This window comes from Protopterus annectens, chromosome 11.part0 (genome assembly GCF_019279795.1).
Source record: "Protopterus annectens isolate FY-2018-M chromosome 11.part0, PAN1.0, whole genome shotgun sequence".
Classification (NCBI taxonomy): Eukaryota; Metazoa; Chordata; order Ceratodontiformes; family Protopteridae; genus Protopterus; species Protopterus annectens.
In genome coordinates, this window is record NC_056745.1 from 1,223,455,197 (window position 1) to 1,223,479,710 (window position 24,514).

General features: G+C 37.9%; 1 protein-coding gene across 1 annotated transcript in view; it reads right to left on the bottom strand.

Moving 5' to 3' along the window:
- Nucleotides 1-2,057: 2,057 nt before the first annotated feature.
- LOC122815806 (arylsulfatase A-like) overlaps nucleotides 2,058-24,514 on the bottom strand; it is a 351,804-nt gene continuing 329,347 nt past the window's right edge. Inside the window, exon 8 of the mRNA XM_044088605.1 lies at nucleotides 2,058-3,331. Coding sequence (XP_043944540.1) covers nucleotides 3,018-3,331 — 314 coding nt within the window. The 3' untranslated portion in view covers nucleotides 2,058-3,017. The remainder of the gene's footprint in view (nucleotides 3,332-24,514) is intronic.

Genomic DNA, 24,514 nt, shown 5'->3' on the forward strand with positions numbered 1-24,514 from the left:
TTTTGTTCTTATTAGTATTTGTATAAAACATTTCATGTTATACAAAGTAAAGCAGTTTTAATTTGTGTGTAGCCAGGGTAATTTTAAATGCAGGGGGAACCCTTTCAGTGACTGTTATATGTGTATAAGATACTAAAGTAAACAATATTTTTAGTTGTAAGAAACATAGGCTTTACAGTATATCAAGTGATGAACAGCTGGACAAAAGCAAGTTAATTGTCATGCTGTGCTCTTGGGATGCTGGGGTGAGAATGAGGTACAAAATTGTACTGATTCTACTATGTGTAGAATTAGGATACTTTCTCTAATTTATAAAAGGGTGAATGACTAGAGTAATGATCTTAGCTTTAGCTTAAGCTATAAAACAAGTGTTTTTTAATGATGAAAGCAATGAAAAATGTTAAGTTTCTAACATCTGCAAAGATATTAACTTGTTCTTTTTCCATTAGCAAATGTTCAGTGAGAGTCAAGAACTCCACAGCTGAAGGCACTTGCACATTTTGTACTGAGTGAAATTTACAAAGTTTCATTGCTGACTACTTTGACATGCAGATGAGCTGTCTGCAGTTGCAAACAATTAATACTGAGAGCTCACAGCATTCTTTACTGACATAAATGTAAAATTTAAAGGTACAATGACAAACAGTTCAGTGAAAAATAAAGTTTGAAATTATGGGAAGTGAAATGCAGACAGCAGACTCCTTAGCAGCCTTAACACTTTAATGAATTTAATAGACCAGTGTGTAATTTGGTTTTATTTCAAGATAACCAGTACATTCTTCTTAGAGCAAAAAGCTAATGTTTTCTGAAAGCATTAAAACTGTTTTTCACATCTGGGAGGGGAACAGAAGTAAGAAAAGAACAGACAAAAAACATTTTAGTTTTATTTGAAGGACAACATTATCCCACTTAACTCTTGCCCTCTTCCATTCCCAGATAAATTCCTTTAACTCTTTATTAATTATTGCCCCATCCAATGATCAACGGTCTTTTGTATAGAGTCAGGAATTAACTCTGCTTCAAATAGATGGGAATCTTATCCTTTGAGTCACATATTTGTCCTTTCACCAGGTTCTATTTATGTCACAAACAAAGTGCAGGTTCTTGGATCTAGTGTTTCTGGTACGGTTTGTCTTCTAGATGTGCAAGGGATCCAGCAGAGCTGAATCTGAAGATACCTTGCATTCTAGGCATAAATCACCTCTCCGTAACTTCTAGGAAACTGAGTACAGAGATGGGACCTTAATGTGATCTGTGAAGAACAGGGTGTTCATATCCTGGATTTTCCTGGTGAGAAACCTTTGACGGTGCTCCAACTGTTGCAAGCACCTGGTTAGGGATATAGGATCTCAAAGGATTCCTGCACTATGTAATAAGCTCCCCAACTACTTGAAGCAGAGTTCATCCCTTACTCTAGTCAAAAGAAACTTTGATCATCGGATAGGATCTTCTTCTCTTTTGGCTGTTCCCGTTAGGGGTTGCCACAGCGGATCATCTGTTTCCATTTCTTCCTGTCCTCTGCATACTGCTTGTCACACCAACCACCTGCATGTTCTCTCTCACCATGTCCATAAACCTTATCTTAGGCCTTCCTCTTTTTCTCTTACCTGGTAACTCCATCCTTAGCATCCTTTTCCCAATATACCCATCACCCCTCCTCAGCACATGTCCAAACCAATGCAATCTTGCCTCTCTGACTTTGTCTCCAAACTGTCCAACCTGAGCCTCTAATATACTGATTCCTAATCCTGTCTATCCTTGTCACACCCAGTGCAAATCTTAACATCTTTAACTCTGCCACTTCTAGCTCTGACTCCTGCCTTTTTGTCAATGCCATCGTCTCCAACCCATACCACATAGCTGGTCTCACTACCCTCTTGTAGACCTTCCCTTTCACTTTTACTGGCACCCGTCTGTCACAAATCACTCCTGACACTCTTCTCCACCCATTCAACCCTGCCTGTACTCTCTTCTACACCTCTCTTCCACACTCACCATTACTCTGAACTGTTGATCCCAAGTACTTAAACTCATCCACCTTTGAAAACTCTACTCCCTGCATCCTCACCATTCCTCTATCCTCCCTCTCATTCACACACACATATTCTGTCTTAGTCCTGCTGACCTTCATTCCTCTCCTCTCTAGAGCATATCTCCACCGCTCTAAGGTATCCTCAATATGGATAATAAGGATAATAATTAAAAAACAGTTAAAGAAATTTATCTGGGAAAGGGAAGAGGGCAAGATTTAACTGGGATAAGCTTATATTTTCAAGAAAAATAAAATGGTTTAGGATTATCTGATGAGGGGATATTTTGGAGCTACACAGTTAAGGCTCATATATATAACACAAGAAGAAGGTTATAATTCAAAATAGAATATTTATGATGATGAAGCATGGGGAAGTTCAAGACATAAAGAGAGAGTGGAATTTTGGATGCAGATACTTAAGAAAAACATCAGCCATATAGAATATTCTTATACTATAAAATGCTGTTCACTGCTATTGATCACTGCCAGTTAACGGAACTCAATGCAAAAGAACATGCAAATTATAAAACAAAGCAAATTTGTTGCTCAAATGCTTTAAAAGTACATTCTACCCGTTTTAACTTTAGACAGTTTGCTCCAGAGTAATAATCTTGCTTTCCCTTCCTTCTTATTATTAGAATGAAGCTAGATATGCTTAAGTTGTGTGCAAATTAACTATTAAGTCCTTTCAATGTTGAATTAATCTCTGAGGACTAAAAATTCCTTCATCAGTAGTCTATCTCTCAGGCTTCCTAACAGTTGAATCACCTTTTTATTAAATGTAGAGTGGAGCAAATAATCTGATTCATTGTTCTGTCACAAAGCAGGTCCAATATGATGCAGTGTACAGCTGCAGAGCTAGGTTTTCAGTACAAAGCAAAGACTAGATGCACCCAAATTCACTGTTAACCTTACACATCCCAAATAATTACTGAGCTACATTGAGGATTCCTGTCTTCTGAGAGTGACAATGCACACACATATATCACAGAGTTATGTCAGGCGTATGACAGCAGGATGGTTTGGGGGTGCACTGTGGATTATAGCAAGGCTGCAGATTGAGGTCTTCACCCTTGTTTAATTCACTTTCAGCAAACTCCATCCCAGCTTCAAACTTTGCTTTCTCTAGCTCTATCTGTTGTAGCAGGCTTGTGTACTTCTCTGCCTCACCACTAGCAAGCAGGTTGTAGTTTTCTGAAGGGTCAGCCTCCAAGTCATAAAGTAGAGGTGGGTAATGCGCAGTGAGAGTAGCAGTGCTGTGGCAGTCTGGATCTGCAGTCTTCTCACTTTGTTGGGCACCTGTAAAAGAGAGAAAAAAATGCAGGAAAACAGAAAAAAGAAGCAAAACTGTGTAACACACACACACACACACACACACACACACACACACACACACACACACACACACACACACACACACACACACACACACTGTGTTCTAAAAGTATAAATATAATAAAAGCTAATAGAAAAACAAGAATGGGTTACAATATATTCTTATTGAAAATTGTAGGTTTATGAATTTGAACCATCTTTGCTCTTATAGGCAATTGCAACTCAAACTTAGGATATCAAAATGATTTCTAAAAACCATGCTTAATGATTGCTAACTTACCATACAAGATATTGCTGAATATGGTGTTCACTCCAGTAGCCACTTTGTAGTGACACCTGAATGATTTATCCCAACTAACAGTCTGAGGAATTGCCAACACTTCAAATTGTTTTCTTACATGGGGGCAAAACTTCCTTCACTGTCTTACTTGATAAAATCAACTCTGAGGTCACTGCAACTCAGAGTAAGTTAGTAAAGTTTCAACAATTGGCTATTTATTAACAAGACTCAATCATGTGGGTATTGCTGGCAAGCAGCTAGCAGACATAAATTAATACTATGCTGCTCTGTGGTTGCTTGATAGTGGCTACAAGTACTTAGGAACACATTTATTTTGTCAGCAGGATCAGCTGAAAGGTTCCTCTTCCTGATCCCAACTGACCCATGCATTCCTCCAGCAGGGTTAAATGCCCTCCAGCCCATTTGTTGCCTGGTGGAGGCAAAAGTCAAATATTAGAGAGCGGCCTAGTCTGCAGATCCAGTAGACTGAGTATTTAGGAACACATGTTAAAACATACATCATTTATCATTTGTTTTCCTACGATTTATGTCCTCTGGCTATAATGAATAAGTAAAAAACAGTTATGAATCCTCATATCATGTGATATGCAAGAAAGCTCTTTACATTGGATAAACTGTTGACATTTTCTCTTCTGATCTCTTTGGCTTTACATGTCTCTGAAATTTCTTTGAATGCTATACTCAGGAGCATGTGTGCCTTTGACTGGTGCACATCATGATGACTTAGCTCCCCCTCTCTACTTCAGCTCATACCCCCATTATTTATTAAAGTTTAGCTGAGGTAGTTCACTGATCCAAATAGATCTTTTCCTTCGGGATTCATGACAATTTGTCAATTGCTAACTTTAGTAAATTGTAAACAAAGTAGTAGTTAAAGATAGAAATCAAGGTAACGTGAATAGTGATGTAATTAAAGGGCAGAATGTTGGGATCATTAAGTTGGGAGCAAGAAAAGGAGAATGTCAGAAGGCATACAAGACAATGCAGTGTCACATTATAGAATGGCCTACTGTAATGATACATAGCCCACCCACAACTGCTGTGGCAGCAGCAGAAGCACAGGCATCATGTCATAGAGGAAATGCATGCAACCAAAGATATATATATATATATATATGGCTTACTATTAGAAATTCGAAGTGAACTCCATCTACTGTATTGTTGTCAAACATGGAAATTCGAAAACGGTAATACCAAAGACCAAAAGCCAACCTAGGAACGGGTTTTAACATGGGTCGAGATAGGGGAGAGGTTTGTAGTTTGGCAATAACACTGAACACCTATCTCGACCCATGTTAAAACCTGTTCCTAGGTTGGCTTTTGGTCTTCGATATTACCTTTTTCAAACTTCCGTGCACGACAACAGTTCAGTCGACGGAGTTCGCTTCAAAATTCTAGTGGTAAACCATATTTATATATATATATATATATATATATATATATATCTACAGAGAGAGAGAGACTTGACATATACAGACAGATAGATATATAAACTTATGAATGCAAGATGTAAAAGTAGTCAGTATCACTGTGCAGTTGTCTCCCCAGCATCTGTGGCATTGTGCAGGAGTCTAGTGAATGTCTGACACTGTAGCAATATCCCTAGAAAGCAGTGCTAGGCTTCCTGATTGCATAATGTTTAGCCCAACTGGTCAAATTTAAATGGCATACATTCTTTATATTAAAGGTACATGTTTACAGTGAAGCAAAAAAAAAAATTAAGGCTGGTGTATATTGCACTCTCAACCTTGTCTGCCATAGTGGTGCATAATCCAACTTAAAGCTTCATGGTATAGGACACATTCTTAAGGAAATTCAGATATTGTATTCTTCCTTGTATTCCCCAATAGTCTTTAATCATTTCTGATTAACACGGCTGGAGTACCATTGTGGTCTTCCAGTAGTTGCAGACATTAGGACCTCAACAACAGAATGTAAATGCTTGCCCAACAAGCAACATAGTTGATAGTGGCAGGCATCCACAAATGTTTTGCTTCTTTTTAGCTCCCAGCACAGAGATTACCAACACACAAGAACTCCAGTAGATAGTCAGGGGCAAGTTGATGTACTTTAGAAGACCATGTGCCATACATATACTTACATAGTGTAAAGATGTCCTCAAAGTACATCAGTAAGGGGCATATTGGAAGCAAGTCTGTCAACTCTGCAAAAGCCTTGGATATTTCCATTTGTGTAAGAAATAATAGGGCTACTAAACATTTGGCACTGACCTTCAAGTGGACAATATAGCTGTATTGTTTGGCAATGCCATGCCACCGCACCTTCTGCCATACACTTTGAGAACAATGGAAGATCCAGCCTTTAGGCTGTGACAACCGAAGGTTTGCTCTTACACTGAATATGGTTGCACATTCAAAGTCGGACATGACATATGCAGGTTCATCACTGAGATTATGCTCATGCACAAACTCCAGCAGCATGGTCCACATTATATAATAGGTGTGCAGTGTCTTGTAACTCATCCACACATATTCTAATGAAAACACTTAGAGTAGCTGTCTATTTTTAATATACCACATATGGTATGCTGTTGGCATATGATATGCCCCTTCTTCACAAATGTGACATCCACCATCCACTGTCCTCCCTAGCTTAGACGGAACATGCTGTCCACAGCTGTAAGTAACAGCACTTTCACAACAGAGTCTCCATAACAGGTGTATCTCTTGATGAGGAAAACTTCTTTAAGTAGCCATTACTCAGGATCAGTATCAAGCCCTTCTCGTGGTAGATCATGTGTACAAGAGCTCATCCCACATGGAATGCTGTGCACTAGATTACTGTCCACAGTATTACAGAAATCTTTCATAACCCTGCATGGTGGATCCCTACTGCATGTAAATCTCATAAGGAGTTTCTCAGCCACTACATGCATTAACACCTCCATCGCATTTAGGAGGTGCTATTAACTTGTTGAGCATAGTATTGTTATTGTTACAGCTCTTCACAATTTCACCTCCTTTTGTTGTACATATAAATAAACCTCTTTTTGCAGTAGTTTCCTGCCCCTTTGATTATGCAGATAACTGTACATCTCTCCTATTGTCCCAGGTGGGTGTCTTTGATCTGCTTTGAAAATTACAGTCTCAACAAAGTCCTTCTCATCCATGGCATTTGATGACATTTCCAAATTCACGGTAAGGTTTTTGACTGTCCAGCTGCAGGCTAAGAAGCACTTGGGCAAAAACATCCTCATTTCTAACATGTATGTATGTATGTGCTATCCATTTGTCCGGTCATGGCAGTGGAGGCATCATATAATTATTATTATGCTAGACATGGTGCTTCAGTGCAGTTTACACCTGTCAATGTTCATTAATATTGCATTCTGCAAACCTTCATGCTGTGCTATTCGATCTTTTGGTAGCAGAGTTTGCGTTAACTCATCCACTTTTGGTATTTCCTTTTCAATATCCTTTGTTCTTGAGGTACTGTTTTGAACTTTCACTTGTTTGGCTCTTGGTACTGTTTTTTTTCTTTCTCTCTCTGTCTCTCATTTAGGCTCCTCTATTCAATCTTTGATTCTATCTCCCTTTCACTAGCTACACTCTTTAATTTTATCTCTGCTCTGCTATTCACTCTTTAGCTGTATTGGCTCTTCTAGTCTGCCTCCTATTTCACTCTTAGAGTCTATCTCCTTTTATACTTTTCACTGTTCTCAGCCTGCTACAACCTTCTGATCGTATGTTTTACTTTTGCTATTCAGGCATTTCATCTTTCTATCCTTCCATTCCTTCTGACTTTGCTCTTCTTGCATTCATATTTATGGTATTTCCTCTACTTTTACATTCCCTGCCCACCAGTGATTCAAGAATTATAGGAATATATGATAAACTAATACACAGATTAAAGTAGAATAAGCTGGTATATGAAAAATAAGGCAATTGACTATTGCAAAGTAAACATAACGGTATACAGAATACACGGAAAACAATCTATACAAGACTACACTGAAATATATTGTTCTTATTTATCAGTTTAATCAGTACCATATTTCATGCAAAATGTGTTGAGAAAATAATGAAAGGATTGGGGAATATTATTCACAAAATTTGTTAAGAAAGGAGAAGACTGAAGTAGAAGGTAGAAAGGAGGAGATATGGAAAGATGAGGGACAGGAAAACATAGAAAGGGGAGAAATTGAGCAGATGGAGAGGAAGGAGGCAATGGGGTGAAGTGGATGTAAGGATTAAGAGGAGAAGGGAGTACAGAGTGAAAGCATTTGGAGTTAGACTATTCAGAATGATCAATTATAAAAGAAGATAATTTTAAGATATAAAAAGGAAAGGGGTCATTAAGTTAGGAGACCACTCTTATTAAAAAGACAGGATAATTTGGCTTCAGTTTGAAGCCATTTCTAAAAATGCATGAAGAAAGTATTATGGTCTGCAACTTGGTTTACTAGATTCCAGAATTGCTTTATATTGCATTGTTTTAGCTTTTACTGGTACAGTAAGAGGACAGCTTTAATTATGGTTCTCATTGTTTTCAGCTAGATTTTTTAATAATAATAAATTTGTCTTATGTCACTTTATTGGGAAACACCTTCCATTTTTTACACGCTAAATCCTTCAGTTTAAGAAGTCCTGAGAGCTTCTTTGCAACCCAGTGATTAGGCCTTGCTTTAAGAAGTCTGGAAAGAAATGAGAAATACTCTTGAGCATCTCAGTGGAAAATCTGATTACAGAGACTGGAAGAAGTAGCCGTCTACATATGGGAAGGCAGAAGAAAAATATGTAACACTGTAAAATAGCTTTGTGCACAGTAATGCACGTAATGTGTATGTGTCATTTATAAACAATTCTGAAGGCCCTCTGCAAAAAGTAACTGGTGGACAGAATTTCAAGTAATAAAAATAACCTTCCTTTGGAGGCTGGAATGAGAGGAAAGCCAAACAGCACAGACTCAAAGCTGGGCATAGCCAGGTATTTTCAAATTGTACTCCAAGGTCCCACACTGCTGCCCTCACCCCCCCTCCCCCTCGCCATTAATGGTTACCCACCCTGCAGTTATTATTCTAAGAGACACTACCACTGTTCTCTAATCTTCCTGCTCTTAAGTGAGTTTATTTACAGGAAATGTCCTTGATGTCCTGTTCAAAAGTCCTTGATCACTTAAATGTCATGATTCCCTTACCATGAATTCCAAGTTTCGAGATTTTCACTGTACTACAAAACAGAAATAAAAATCTCTTCAAGATGCATGGGCATAGCTGTACAACTAATATCTGATTGCAACACAGCCCTAGGAACCTTATCTTTTCTTAAGCAAAACGTGATTTTGTTAATGTATCCTATTCACTTAAGAAAAAAAAAAAAAACTTGCTAATATGCTTTAATAAACTTAATACACCAAACATATTACGGTTTCTCTTTTTGACTGTCAGCTGCAAACATTAGAGTTTCTTACTTCTTATTGATCAAAAAATGCATAGTGTGTTCTATTAAGTTTTTAAATAAATTAAGCTAAAATTCAAAAACTACAACTGATATTGATTTTATCCAGCCGGGAGTAAGTCTTCACAAATTGAAGGCAGGGGAAAAATTATTTAAAATTGTGACAAGCTGTTTGTTATTAATGTAACAAGCAACTTAATCTGCTTTGGTTGTGCAGAGGGATAAATTCCCTAACTACAGCCCAGTTAACATAGGAGGATAGATGTATTCATCATGGTGGAGGGTGCTCATTGGTGATGTAATCAACAAGTGTGAGGGACTGGGAAAAGGAAAGAGAAGGTGCGTAGGGCATATAAACAGATGTCCGAGCTCCCAGGACACTTTTAAGATCATTGACCAACCCCAACAACACCAGAGTAAGTCTGAGGGAAGAGGAAGTTGGCTGTTAAACCCAGTGTGGACGTGGGGCACTGGGGAAGGCTGCTAAAAATGAGGTCCAAAGGGACCAAAAAAAAATGTTACAAGCAGCTTTGCTATAATTAAATCACCACACACAGCACTTCAGCCATAACTACAAATGTACTATCAGCATTCATAAATGCCAGTCCTGCATTCCCACACCACTGGCACCTCCTAACACCTCCCCAATAGCTTCCACCCAGGGCTGCCCACATAAACCTGCCCTAGTTACAGAACTTCTCTGTAGAAAAGTAGCCAACCTCCCATAGCTGGCCTTAGGCACAGACCAATTAGACGGCTGCCTAGGGCACCTCTGTAGCTGGGGTGCTTTTCCAGTAAATTGGAAGGGACACAGACATCACAGTCAGAGTGATATAGCATATCCAATAATGAATTCATGTTTATCTTCAGTACCTGAGTTTAAAGAACAGAACCTGAAATGAGCATGTAAGATGAACAAACTTGCAAATATGAATAATGAGGTACTAAAGACAAGTGAACCACTGACCTGTACCTATATTTAACGTAATCAGTTCAGCCCTCCAGATCACTGCAGCCAATTTAAAAAAAAATGATCATGTGTGACATGTCCCTTCTAGCTTACCATCAGATCCCCTTTCAACAGACTGACATATGCTGCTCACTGCTGCCCTTCCTCACTTTTAATTCCATAAAAGAAGTTTAAATCAGTCATGTAAGTCAGTCTTCACACCCCTTCCCCAAAAGTGATCAGAACAGGAAGCGAAATAAGTGAGGCATGAAAAGGCTACAGCAACAACATTATCATTTAGAATAAACCTGTTAAATAATGGGGACCGGGTAAGACAGTGGCCTGCATATGTGTGAAACTGTTCTCTTTAGCACTAGTAGCAGCCAGAAATGGACAGAAAGCTTTCTTAATATGCAAACTGCACACACATTTCAACAAACTTTTCATTAGTTTTGCTACCCCCCATTACAAATATATTATAGGGTACATAGTATATTCTTGCCAGTGTCCTTAATTCAAAAGCCAAGTCCTGCATCAATTGAAGCACCAAGTAAGGACCAACTCCAGGCATTATCATCTAAGCCGTTATGCTTGGTGAAAATGTCAGCCAAAAGCCAAGCGGCTGCCTCATATGTCCACAAAAGACACATTTTTGAGGCAAGCACTGGCTGTAATTAGACCTCTACTGAACTGGCTTTGACTTTGCCATGTTTGTGAAATTTTAAATACTGTACAAAGATAGCAAATACACACACGCACACACACATAACAAACACAAATAAACCCATATATCTAATGGATTGTAACAGTTCAGAACAAAACAACAACAGGTTATGGTTACTACAAGACATCATTACATGCCTTACGAAACAGATGCACCTCTAAGGACACCCATATGGTACTTAAATCCGGGGAGATAATGACTTTCACTGGAATGTCATCTCATACATAAAAGAATTCCTACTTGACATGTCATGCTAGGTTTGGGAAACCAACAGTAGCCCATTTTCATGTTAAAAAAGTGGGTGAACAGGATTACAGGGTGCAAGCACTTCTTTTAAATAGGCAAGGCTCATACAAAATAAGTAGCATGGATTGTCAGGCCCTCATCAAAGACTAAAAGAACCCTTTTAAAGAAAAATTTACCCAGTCTTGGCCTATGTCACTTTGGGTACAGACGTTGTAGACCACCTATGTCACTGTTTAACATATTGGCAATTATGTCCTTCATAAATTTACAGATTATACTTTTGAGGCTAATAGGCCTATGTAGTTGCTGAGGTCTATCATGGAGCCACCTCTATATAATGGAACTACTATGAACATTTTCAACACTTCAGGGATATAACCACAGACAGACTTAAAGTGAAGAGATTTAAGACAGGGTTGGCTAAGTGGTACTTGATACTTACTGGCCAACCCTTGAGGATATTATTAGGTCCCATAGAGTTACTATTGATGGCACTGGGCTGTGCAACTATAACTTAATCCAGAGTTATTTGGGAAGGGATGGAATGATTTGCACTGAGGGGGGTTCTAGAAGGATAGGGATCATGAAAGTAACTCTGAATTTGTCTGCAAGTATATCAGAAGTAGCTTCAAGAGCATAGTGGACCCCCCCCCCCAGAAATACACTTTGTTCACTAATGGGCACCATTTGCAAGCTTCCTAATAAAACTAAAGAAGACCTTGTGGTCATCTTTAGGATTGGCAGTGACCTTGAGTTCATACCTGGACTTGTAGTCCTTGATGGTGTGCTTCAGGTACTTACTTATTTAAATACTGTATGGCTGGGGTATGGAACTGTTACAGGTAATCGGACATTTCTTCTTTTTGTTGTAAAGCTTTTTTATGGAATCACATGAGCTTATTTTTGAATTTACCATAACTCTTATGGTAGATGAGAATGGACTGCTTGATGCATCTGTCCATAAAGGAACAGAGTTCAGAGGAGTATGCAATGACGTTTGGTACTGGGATATTAGGAGAGTTACACCATTTAGAGCTGTTAAAATGGTATGTAAATAACAGGAAGTCTATTTTTAATTTAGCACAATCACAAAATACTGTTCTTTTTCTGGCGTGTTTTAAGGGAGAAGGTTATTGTTAGGTTGTTGGACCTTGAGGTAATGACATTAGAGGTAGCAGCGGGAGGGGTTAAGCTGCTAAGTAAGGTCAAGGTCAAGAAGACTATCACCGCACTGGGAAATGAAGGGAACTATCTTTAATAAAACCAAGTTATTGTGAGCATGCATGTTGCTAGTTGTATTTGTCTTTTTATTATGGTTTAGTTAACTCTTTAATTTTTGAGCATTTTCAGAAGGTGTGTTCCCACAATACCAGCTGTTTTGGGCTATTTTTTGCTCTTTATATGTACAACCATACATCTTCAAAATGATTCAACATTTTTTAATTTAATTTTCAGGAAGCATTGCTGGCATAATTACCTATAAAATGCAAATGAGCTGGGTTCCTACCCTCAAACGAGCAACTACATCTTAAATGTTAAATAAAAAAAAATCAAATAATAACATCATTTTGTGCCTCGCATATACAATGAATAAAAAAAATCACTTTTAAACAGAAACATATATTGGTTTCAGGGATGAAATCATACCAACATTATATATTAATATTTTTGACAGCTTTTGTTTATTTTACTTAGAAGAGAACTGAAAACTATGCATTTGTTCTCAACTAGTTGTTTTGTAAACACTGCATTTAAACAATTTACAAAGACCATTGTCTGAATAACAATATCTGCCTACTGTTTCAGGAGATTCTTATGAAATTTGTTTTAGACAAGACCTTTTATAATCCCACATACATTTTGGTTTCCACAGCCTAAGAGCTTTTGGGGAAACAGATAATAGAATCTTAAATACTTGCATGCTTCTCAGAGCAAGTAAAATATACACATTTTGCTGTACCATATAAAAATGGCAAAAATATAATTTTTTCCCTAGAAAACAACATTCTTTTTAGTTTGTACATCAGAAGGATATACAGGTTCTTCAGGGAAGCTGTTTCAATTGTTCATAACCTGTTTTGTAAACAAATATTTCCTTGTAGCTCCCCAAGCAGTCCATCTTATACCCTCAAGCAATATCTTCTTGTACTCTTAAAACTCTTTTCTTAAAATATACAATCCAAAAGTTAAAGAAGTCACACAGACAAACCATTCAGTAAAAACTGCAAGAAAGGCTCAGCCAAGCTAGAGTTTTCACTGTGTAGTACCTTAAAACTCCTGTAGTGAAGGCCCTAGGGATCTATGCAAATGACATACCAGTGTTTCCGCTACATGGCTTCCAAATCCCCATGACTTTTTACATTTCAAGTCTTTATAGGTACATTCAGGCCAGTAATAGACAGCTCTTACTAGCTGTAGACATGCATGCTTCAGACTCTTCTGGCTTCAACACTATAGTAAAAGCGAATTGTTTGGCTATACTTAAAAATGTAAAGCTTAAACTCAAGCCTGATATCTATAAAATTAGGGTGCCTGCAAATATCCCAAATAACATCCAAACCAATGGGTAAAAAGGTAACACAAACTATTCAGTAAAAACTGCAATAAAAACCCAGCCAAGCTAGAGTCTTCACTGTGTAATACCTTAAACCTCCTGCAGTGGAGACCCCCACTCTGTCCTGCAAAGTGACATCATTTCTACATTTGTATACACAAGCTGATCCTTTTAGTCACTACCCAAAGTTTGTGACCACAGATGACAATGGGGCAAAGACTGACTATAAAATGACAGGTGCATCCTATGATTCAGTTCCCACTCTACTACTGTCCAGTAGAGTGTAGTATTGCTGGCACTGTACCCATATAACATAATTCTTCCAATTTCCTCCAATCTGCTGGTCAGTCTCCAAATCCCCCCTACTGTCACTCATGAACAAGACCATAAGATACTTAAACTCCTCCACTTTAGCTAGCAGTTTCCCTTTCAATCTACAGACAGCAAGCAATTTACTCTTTTCTGAGATAGAGCCATGTCTATGGAGGTGCTGAGTTTTATTCTATTTGTTTTATACCCAACAATGAACTTTCGCAAAGATAACAAGCACTACAGGACAAGAAGAAAACATCTTCCGCAAGTAGCAAAGATGTAGCACTTACATCTCTAAACTGGATACTCTGTAAACCTCAGGTGCACCCTAATATCCTGCGATACGACAATAACAAACTGAAAGAAAAATTAGACTTGCCTTTAGCAGATTCCTTCATCTACCTCAAATGTATTTAACTTAATGCCAGCAATGGGGGCAAAACTTTCACTTAGCAAACAGAGGGATCAGCCAGCAAACAACAGTGGCCCGAGATACCATACTATTGTCTTGCCTTGTAATAGACATTTAGGGATATGTAGTCATGTCTTATCCAGGTTTACAAAACACACAGGCACCATACTGGCAGAATCCCACAATCTTTTCAATATCTTAGCAATAACAAAGAAAGAAAGAATCTTCTGTTTCACTACCAGAGCAAACTCTACACTGATTATCCTAATTAGAAGCTCAATTATCAGACAAAGTCTGCTTTACAGATCCCTGATATAGGTCTTCCAAGGAGCCTGAGAAGTGTGTCATCCATCTATAAATTGAACATACCCTTCTGCCCATGTTCTGAAAATGTGAACCACCAGTAGAATTTGCAGTCCAGAGTTACTCTCCTTACCTTTCATGTAACACTGAAAAGATATATTATCCAAGACACCCCTATAATATACAGCACATTCAGCATGTCTGACAGGATCTTATAAGCTCCCACAGTCTTTCCTAGTGGAACTATTTAAACATTGCAATGATCTAAGTTACAGTTATGGACCTAATCCCACCAGCTGCTTCAGGAACTGATGCCTCAAGGGAAAGCATGTGAATAGGCTCAGAAATTTCTCCAAGTTCTCCTTCCACTTCTTGATAATGTCACCATTTGAGGAAGGCATTTCTTTACCCTTGCTGTGAACAACCTTGACAATGTAATCTCTCCGAATCATTGCATGGTTTACACCTCAAAGTCATTCTCCATGACCTCACCAAATCCCTCCCACAGCAGGCCTTACTTGACCAACTGCCACAGTTGCTGATTTCCTTGCTAGCCATTAGTTATCAGTCACATCAACGTGTTAAAATAGTGCTTGCTGCTTTTCATTTATTACATGTATATAATATCTGTGTGGGACTTTTTATATGGGCCTCTATGGAAAACTGGCATACATTCAGCTGTACAACCCAGTTACCAACATATCACTAAAATTATTTTATTCTCCAAATAATAAACACAGTAAGCACAGAACTATTGAAAATATACCACTGAATCTTATTTCTAGACAGAAAAATTAAACCTATATTATACAGAAATTGTGGCAATAAGACATATAGTTATGATAAGTATACAAAAAATGCTTATCGCGAATAACAGTGTTCTTCAAAAATACTGAGTCAAAGGTTGATCTAATAATTTTGCTGTATACTGTTTGAATTACAAGACCATCTATAGGTTTCAGTTTTTAAACTTAATTATAACAGGAAGTCTACTGAAGACAGCTGCTAAAAATTCAGATAAGTTATGAAAAAAAAAATCTAGTCTTCCATTTTTCTGGTCTCCTTTCTCACATGGACATTCTGTATAGAGAAGCAGGTTACATGTTTGCTTGGCTCCATGATCACCTATGAGAAATGACACATGAAATAGTCACTTGGGTTACATGACCCGCATTGCTCCGCATATCTGGTAGTACCTTGTAAACGTTATGTTTGTCAAGTCATATCATGTGTACAATGTAGCATACCTTTAAGAAATTAAAGTTATTATGGGCTGTGATTGATAGACATGCCGCGGTGGTGCAGCGGTAGCATTGTTGCCTGACAGCAAGAGGTTCTCCTGTTCGATTCCCGGCTGGAGTGCAGGGAGTGCCTTCTGTGTGGAGTCTGCATGTCCTCCCCACGGTTGGGTGGGCGTTCGAAAGATTTGCGTAAATGGGCGTGCCTTAGCTGAAGGTTGAATGTTGAGCTGGCACCTTGGTGTTCGTGAAAATCAACTGCCAATCATTAGCAGACCGGAGTTCCGCTGTGGTGACCCCTAACCAGGAAAAGCCAAAAGACAACAACAACACGGGCTGTGATTGATATGACAGGATGGGCTTCAGTTACCTGTGTGTAAAACCTCAGTGGAGCAACATTTCTTTCTCTATATCTTGTGTGTTCTACAGGCCTTAATTCTCAGTCTGACATGCTGTTACTGCCTCTATCCTAGCAATACAGAAAAAGAGTCTGAAGACGGAGAATAAGTATCAAGAAGACATATGGAGGGGTTGGTAACAAAACTGGAGTAGTTTACGACTCCTTTAAGAGTCATATCTGGTGACAAAAGAACTGCTAAACTGGAAGAAAAAAAGACATTGTCCTAATGGAGAAAGGATTTTCATAGACATGTAAAGTATCTTCTACTTAGCTGAAAGTGTCCAAGGATGTATTAGACTCAAAATGTCTGGAAGCTGGTACCTGGGCAATATGCGATGGCTTATATAAAATGCATGCCACAGAACACTTACTGGCAATGTATCTTAACAGTTCCTGTAAGAACTGTACTCAGGTGTCCCTCTGTCTACTTTAAGTACGTAGAAGCTGTGCTGCAAACCCATCTTCAGCACTATATTTACTGTATGAAGGTTCAACACATAGCTGTGATACTAGAACTTCTTGAGAAAAGCAGTGCAAATGTTTTTAGTCCCTTTAGTTTTATATATAGGTCAGGCATATTTTATCAACCAGAGGAGCAGCTGTGAATAGTAATTAATAAAGAGACGAAGGATTTTATCAGGGAAAGGAAGAGGGCAAGGGTCAAGTGGGATAATTTGATCCTTCCAATAGAACAAGATGGTTTAGGATTACATGATTTGAAGGGATATTTTAGAGCTACACAGTTAAGGCTCATATACATAAAAGCAGAAAGCTGCAATTCAAAGTGGAAAGGGGTGATGATGAAATGGAAGAAATTCAAGAAATAAAGAGAGAGTGGGATTTGGTATGCAGATCTTAAACCATACAGAATATTATATTTATAAGGTATTAGAAAATTATCTAAGAACTAAGCCAAGGCGAGAATGGAGAAAGGAGATTCTGCCAATAGGGATGACTTCAAGTAGGGGGTACAGAGAACAGGCAAGAGAGGGCTGGAATTTACTGGATGAAACTGGGAAAAGAACCAAGGGATTGTGGCAAATGATTATTGAGGGAAAGGAAACAGAATGGGTAGAGGCCAAGAAGACATCTGGATCTCAGGCTAGAAACTGCCCTTCCTATCAGGGACTGATATCAGCATATAAGCAAATATAATAGGATAGCAGACTCCTAAATGAAAGACCTACTCTGGGTGAGTTTTTAGATGAATCTAGAAAAGAAGCTGCTAATAAAAAAGAGACAATTAGTAGGGTATATAAATTATTGCATAATAACTACAGGAATCAATCGCTGGATATTAGAAAAGATTGAGAAGAATGACTGGATAAGCAATTTACAATGAAATAATGGAAGGATACATATATATATATATATATATATATATATATATATATATATATATATGTGTGTGTGTGTGTGTGTGTGTGTGTGTGTGTAGACTCACTTTATAATCTTGAAATACTGAAATCTCGAATTTCAGTATCTCGAGACTATACAGCCGAACATTCACAACATCAAAACCCCAAAAGCGCAAAATTCAAAATCGTGACTTTCAAATACAGCCTCCACCACACAAACATACATACACCTTCCTCCCCACACAATGGCAAACCAACAAAACACACACAAACCCTACATATAAGAGGGGGGGAAGGCCCCCTACACCCCCCCATGTGGGAGGCAGCACCCCCCCCACACCCCCACTACTTATATATACTAATTCTGAGGTTGCACTAAAAAGACAAAGACACTAAATCCACCACTACATACTCTATATTCCCCTTGCACAAACAAACACACCACATACATACAAACACCACCACTCTCAACACTTACACACTCACACTCTTACCTACCTACCCTAAACTACACCTAAAACTTCCCAACACACTCACATACACTCAAATTCCTACCCAAAACCCTTAAAAAAACAGCACTTATCTGAATCTCCACATACATCCACACAATGGCACGCACCCCATATCCCACAGCACACCGCACATTACAAACACAGCAAATCCCACATACCGTGCCACCACAACCGCAAATTCGACACTTTGAATTCAAGCAAGTGCAGTTTCACTCAACTACACTTTCGGCATATTCGTCTCGAGATACTGAAATTCGAGATTTCAGTATTTCGAGATAATAAAGTGCTTCTATACATATATATATATATATATATATATATATATATATATATATATATATATATGTAGCTCCCAAATATGCAACAAAGTCTAGAAAACTTAAGATTTTTGCTTGGAAGCATTTGCATTGGTATTTTTATACGTAAGCAAACCCCAAATAATTTTTCCTCAGGTAGATTGCAAATGTTGGAGGTGTGATGTGGAAGAAAGAGGTAACTGGGAACATATGTTTTGGGAGAGTAATAAGTTTTCAGACTTTACAAAATCCATACAGAGTACTTTGTCAGAAATATTGGGTGAGTAAATGGGTATACCTAAGGAAATTATTTATTTATTTAGTGAGATGGTATATAGAATTTTAAATTCAAAGACATAGTAAGTTATTCTTTATTTTAATTCTGGTGCTGCCAAAAAAAGCAATTACTACAAAATGTAAATCAAAGTCTAAACCAACTGTATTTGAAGTAGTGAATACTGTAACAGAAATAAAGGGACTGGAAATGGGATCTTTAGAAAAGGGTAGGAGCAAACTACATAGAAAAAAATGGAAATTGTTGGAACAATACATGCAGAATAATGTTTTAGAGGAGTTGTGAGGTTTAAGGGAAGGCAGGAATTGAGCAATTTTATGTAATGCTGGATTGATGATAATTGTATAAAAGCATGTATGTGATGTATCCACCATCATAATCACAAAAAAAAAAATTGCCAGACAATTAGAGAGGTTATATTCATAAAATTGCCTGTGATTTTTTTTTGGGAATGCAAGCATGTCCTCTTTGAGATGATCCGGGATAACCACTGGACAAAATATTATACCATATTTATCAAAACAAGGGGTTAAGTAGTTGGCTCCATGATACAAAGAGATGAAGCCCTAACTAGGATTTAGATGATCCAGATTTGATTAGTAGCTTAGGTATTGGTTGAGCCCAAAAGGAGTGTGTGTGTGTGTATGTGTGTGTGTGTGTGTGTGTGTGGGGTCAGTAGTGTGTCTGACTTCTCCCAAGGGGAGGATGATGAACTAGAGTAGCCTACAGTTGTCTGTTCCTAAAAGAGAACAGGAGTACAGGAGACTGGCAACTGCAAGGCAAGCATTTGGGTGGGGATCTCATAAGGTGTAGATCATCACAGAGTGGGGAAATTCACCATACAGTGCCCTACTGCACATCTGTATGGAGTGTGCATGTCTTGGGAGGTACAGCCATTACCACCGTGCATTCCAGCTAACTGACCATAGTATGACAGTCCTTTCACATGTCCATTCCACGCCATCACTGCAGGGCACCAGTAGCAGCACCAACTAAGAAGTTCATTCTCCCTTGAGAAATGGACCCACCCAAATAAGATTCACACCAGGAGATGATGTAATAGTAGTCACCCCAGGGTAAGGGAGCAAGAATAGGACACTGGGGGACCTAAAGACAGTGATGACACAATCCCATTGCCAAACACACATGCTAATCTGCATGCATCACCAATCAGCTTAGCATTCACAAAAGTCCAACTTTGAAATGACTGGTTTCTCCACGTGTTCTCCTTTTCTTTACCTAAAAAGGAAGCTGCTAGATGAGGACTGATGGTTCCAGTGGGAAGGAGAATTCAGTAACGTAGAAAGTGCATAATATATTCCAGTTGCTTTTGAGAGACAAATAATACTGAAAGCCTTGCAACACACAGTTGGGGGGGGGGTATTCAGCCTTAAATGTGGCTGTTCATAGGCTGTATATCAATGGGAAAACAGTCTTTTCAAGGTGAGGAGTTAGTGAAAATGTTTATTAGATCTAAGAGCCAGTTAACAAATAAATAAATGAATTAAAAAAAACAAAACTAAGTAAAAATATACCTTTTAAATGTGCAGGAAGCTGCCTTCGAATCCTTGCATGTGATATAACTTTCGAGCAATATTTAGAGAAAATAAGAGAGAAATGAATCGCAGGAGTTAGAACTGGTTTCCCGACACACACTGTGCAATGTAATACGTGGGTGAGGCAAAGAAAAAAAGCTGCTCCTTTGAATTAATGCTTAGGTGTCTAAATGAAAAGCTACAAGGCTAAGCTCCAGAAAAGAACATTTAGAAGATAACTGTATAAGAGACAGCAGACAATGCAAACTAAAGTCCCATCAGAGGAGAGCATGTATGTTATGTCACAAAGCCAGCTACAGACTGTCTCAGTTATTCTGAGCAATGTTTACAGCACAGACCTACTGCTGAATTACAGCTAGGAATTAAGGGAAGAGGGGCAGCAAAGTGGCTCAGAGGTAAGATCCTTACCTCAAAGTTCCAGGGTCTGGGTTCAGTAATGATTTATGGTCAGTATTTGTGAGGAGCTTTGCAAGATGTAATTGTGCTAGTGTGGGTTTTCTCTGTGCATATTAATTTCCTCCCACTTCCAAAAAAACTGATTGGCTGTACTAAACTGTCCATATACATGTTGTATTTAATCACATCTTTGTGACCTGGTCTAAAACAGAGTAGGTCTCTTATCCAGTTAACAAAAATAATCAAATGAGGTGTTTTTCAACAAACTGCTCAAAGTCCTGGGTGAGGAAAGGCTAGGAGTGAGGTGAGGCAACAGCCAAAACCTTCAATATCTGGAGACCTAGCACTGTTTTATAGCTAAGTTTAATATGAAGTCATGGAAAATCATATAAAGAGGGAAACTAGACCCAAAATACAAACACTCCTCTTCTTCTTCTCAAAGATAAAAAACAACTCTGACCCAACAAATTATTGTCACTGGATAGATTCCAAATCAATAAAGTGAAGCAACAGAATAAAATCACTTGTTTTTATTCACACTCTAGTGCCTCAGTATTTCCACCTTCAAGGAATGACAAAATCATAAAAAATACATTCATTTTTATATAACAATCAATTAACCAAACACACCCAATAATTAAACCATGTTTGTTTCTTAAAGCAAACATTTCCAGTTCAGTTCATTATTCAAACAATTGGGCATCAAAGTCTTATACTTGAAAATATAAATACTTTCTTTATATAACAGTTTTTGTTTTAGTATATTTATATCACCTCCTACTTTTTTTCACAATTTCTAAAACTGTGCCTTCCAACAAAGTCACATCACCATTTTGCACCCTATTAAAATGGGAAGCAACTATTTTGTCGTCCTTCCCATTTTTTATATCTCTCATGTGCTCCATGAATCTGATGCGAAATTCACGTTTTGTCTCCCCTATGTAATAAAAAGGACATGGACATTTCAATGCATAAACCGCTCCCCTACTCCTACATGAATAAATGTCATTAGGTACAAACTTAACCCCATTTATATTATTAAAAGTGTTTCTAACATTAGTACACACACTACATCTCTTGCAACAAAAGGTTCCCTTATTTGAGAATACCCTTGGAACATTTACCTTTGGCATACAGAATCTACCATGTACCACCATGTCTCTTATATTTCTCCCCCTTTTTTTGTATGAAAACAAGGGTTTACTAGTCAATACACTAGCCAAAGATCTAGCTTCTAATAAATATTTCCAATTGTATTCTATTAAACCTCTCACTTCATTACTCTTAATGTTGTAAACAAATACATAATATATTGCATTATTTACCATTCCATTTTGTTCAAAACTCAAATTACGGGGTTTACCTATCCTACTAAATCTCGGTACCTCCCCATGGTTCTCCAGTTCACCCCAAATCCTATTCAAGGCTTGTTTCATAATTTCCGGATCATAACCCCTCTGTAAAAACATTTGAGTCGTTTGATCCATCTCATCTCCAAGCCACTTTCTACCGCTACATAATCTGAAGACACGTACTAACTCTCCATAGGGTAGAGCTTTTAAAACATGCGGTGGATGGCAACTCGTAACATGTAAATATTGATTGCCATCAACAAACTTCCTATGGATGTTAGAAGTAATCACACCCCCTTCCTTTCCTTCTAAAATAAGATCCAAATATACTACTTTATTACCTCTTTGTAGTCCATCAAATGAGAGACCAAAGGGATTTTTATGCATATCTGATATCAACTCATCCACTTCATCCTTCCCTCCTTCACATACAAATATCAAATCATCTATAAAACGAAACTAAATTGACATACTTTCTCATAAAAGTCAAATTAAATAAAAACTTCTTCTCAAAGAAAGACATAAAAAGATTTGCATACATAGGGGCAAATGCTGCCCCCAGTGCAGTACCTTGCTTTTGTCTATACATAATATCATTAAAGTAAAAATAATTATTTTTTAAACAAAAATCTACCAAATTCCTCACAAAACTAGAGAAGGGGGTGTCTCCCATGTGAAATGAAATGGCTGCCAATCCGTCCTCATGCTTAATAGATGTGTCCAAACTTTTGACATCAATTACCAACCAATAATTCTCCGGTTTCTAAAATATAGGGGATATCTTCCTTAAAAATTCAACACTGTCCTTAGTATAAACTGGGGATTTTAGTACAAACAGTACTTTATTGAATCTATCCAGTGACAATAATTTGTTGGGTCAGAGTTGTTTTTTATCTTAGACCCAAAATACAGTAGTGAAAGAGTGAGAAAAGCTTGCAGCTGGTGCTAAAGAAAAGGCCCAAACTATCACTAAACCTGATCATGTCACTTGTGTGAGAACATCTTACTAATGTAAAAAGGTTAAGAGAAAGACAAGTGTAATGGCAAGTCTATATCAGAATACAGAAAAGGTTTTGGAAGCAGAAGGAATGTTCAAGTTATTGCATCTAGAGAATTGTGGGTATTGCCAATTATGTGGCAACATTCAGCTTACCAATAGAATCCACTGTACTGCATTGAAAACATTAACAAAGCAACTAGTCTTGTAGCTAAAAAAAAAAGCAGGAAATCAGTGCAGCTACCCAAAACACATAAAAAATTCATTCAAGCTTACAGCTGTTACCATACCAGTGACAAGCTACCAAACTAGAAAATAAATAAATAGCAAATGTACTTGCATGCAGTACAGTACATGGCAAAACTGAATTTGAAAACGTTGACTTTTTTGTTAAATATGTGCTTAAGAAATACAGAAATGCAATTATATCAGCCACAGTATGAACTCACCAGTATACTGAGAAGGCATACCAACATTTACAGCAACTGGCAAGCACAGTACATGCCAAAATAACTTTGCTTACTTTATCAGGACAGAGAGATTACATTTAAGAGTTTTGCAATAAACAAGGATGTAATCAGATGGACCTATCTATCTATTAGCAACTGCTCGCACACATCTTCTATCTACCCTTCTCTATGGCTCTCTTATATTTACTAACCTTCGAAAATCTGACCTCAGTAATCTTGAATCATGCTACCAAAAGATTGCAAAATTTGCCTCTAATCTCCCACACAGATCCTACCATTGCTTGGCTCTTGTAACATTAAACTGGCTTGAGCTTCCCAACCTTCTATCTCTCAATCAACTATCCTTAGCCCACAAAATAATCTACCATCCCAACTGCCCTGCAATCTCCTCTTTAGTTCAATCTAATGCTAATAGTAGATCCCTCAGATCTTCCATTAAACTCTTACTAAAAGTATCCAACTCCCATAACCAGCATGGCGACTCCCTCTACTCACACAGAATAGCCAAAATCTGAAACATGCTTCTAGACTTAATAACAAAAAGTCCAGCACATTACCAGTTCAAACCACTCCTAAAGGAACACCTTACTAGTCACTGGCTATGCTCATGCCACTCCCCAGGTTAATTCTATTTCCCACTCTTTTATTTTTTACCTTTTTTTCTCAAACTACCTCCTAATCTCTTTTTGCAAACTTTATTTTAGTTTTAGTTTGCTCACTCAATACTGTAATTGTGCAGTTCACTGACTGAATTATATGTTCTGCTACTTGGTTCTTACTGCTACTGCCTTTGTACAGTTATATTGTTTGTACTATTTTTTTTACTGCTTATTGGTTGTGTTGCACTACTGTCAAATTTTTCTTCCTTGGTCTCCTCTAGTCAACATGATTTTGTATTGCTCTGTTTCTTGACATTGTAAAGTAATTCTTGTACTAATATATTGCTGGTACTATGCTTTTTGTTTTATATGTTGTTTTGTATTTTTACGGAGCTTTTCTCCCCGGGTCTCTGCTGAAAATGGGCCTCTGGCCCAGTCAGCCATACCCGGTTAACAAATG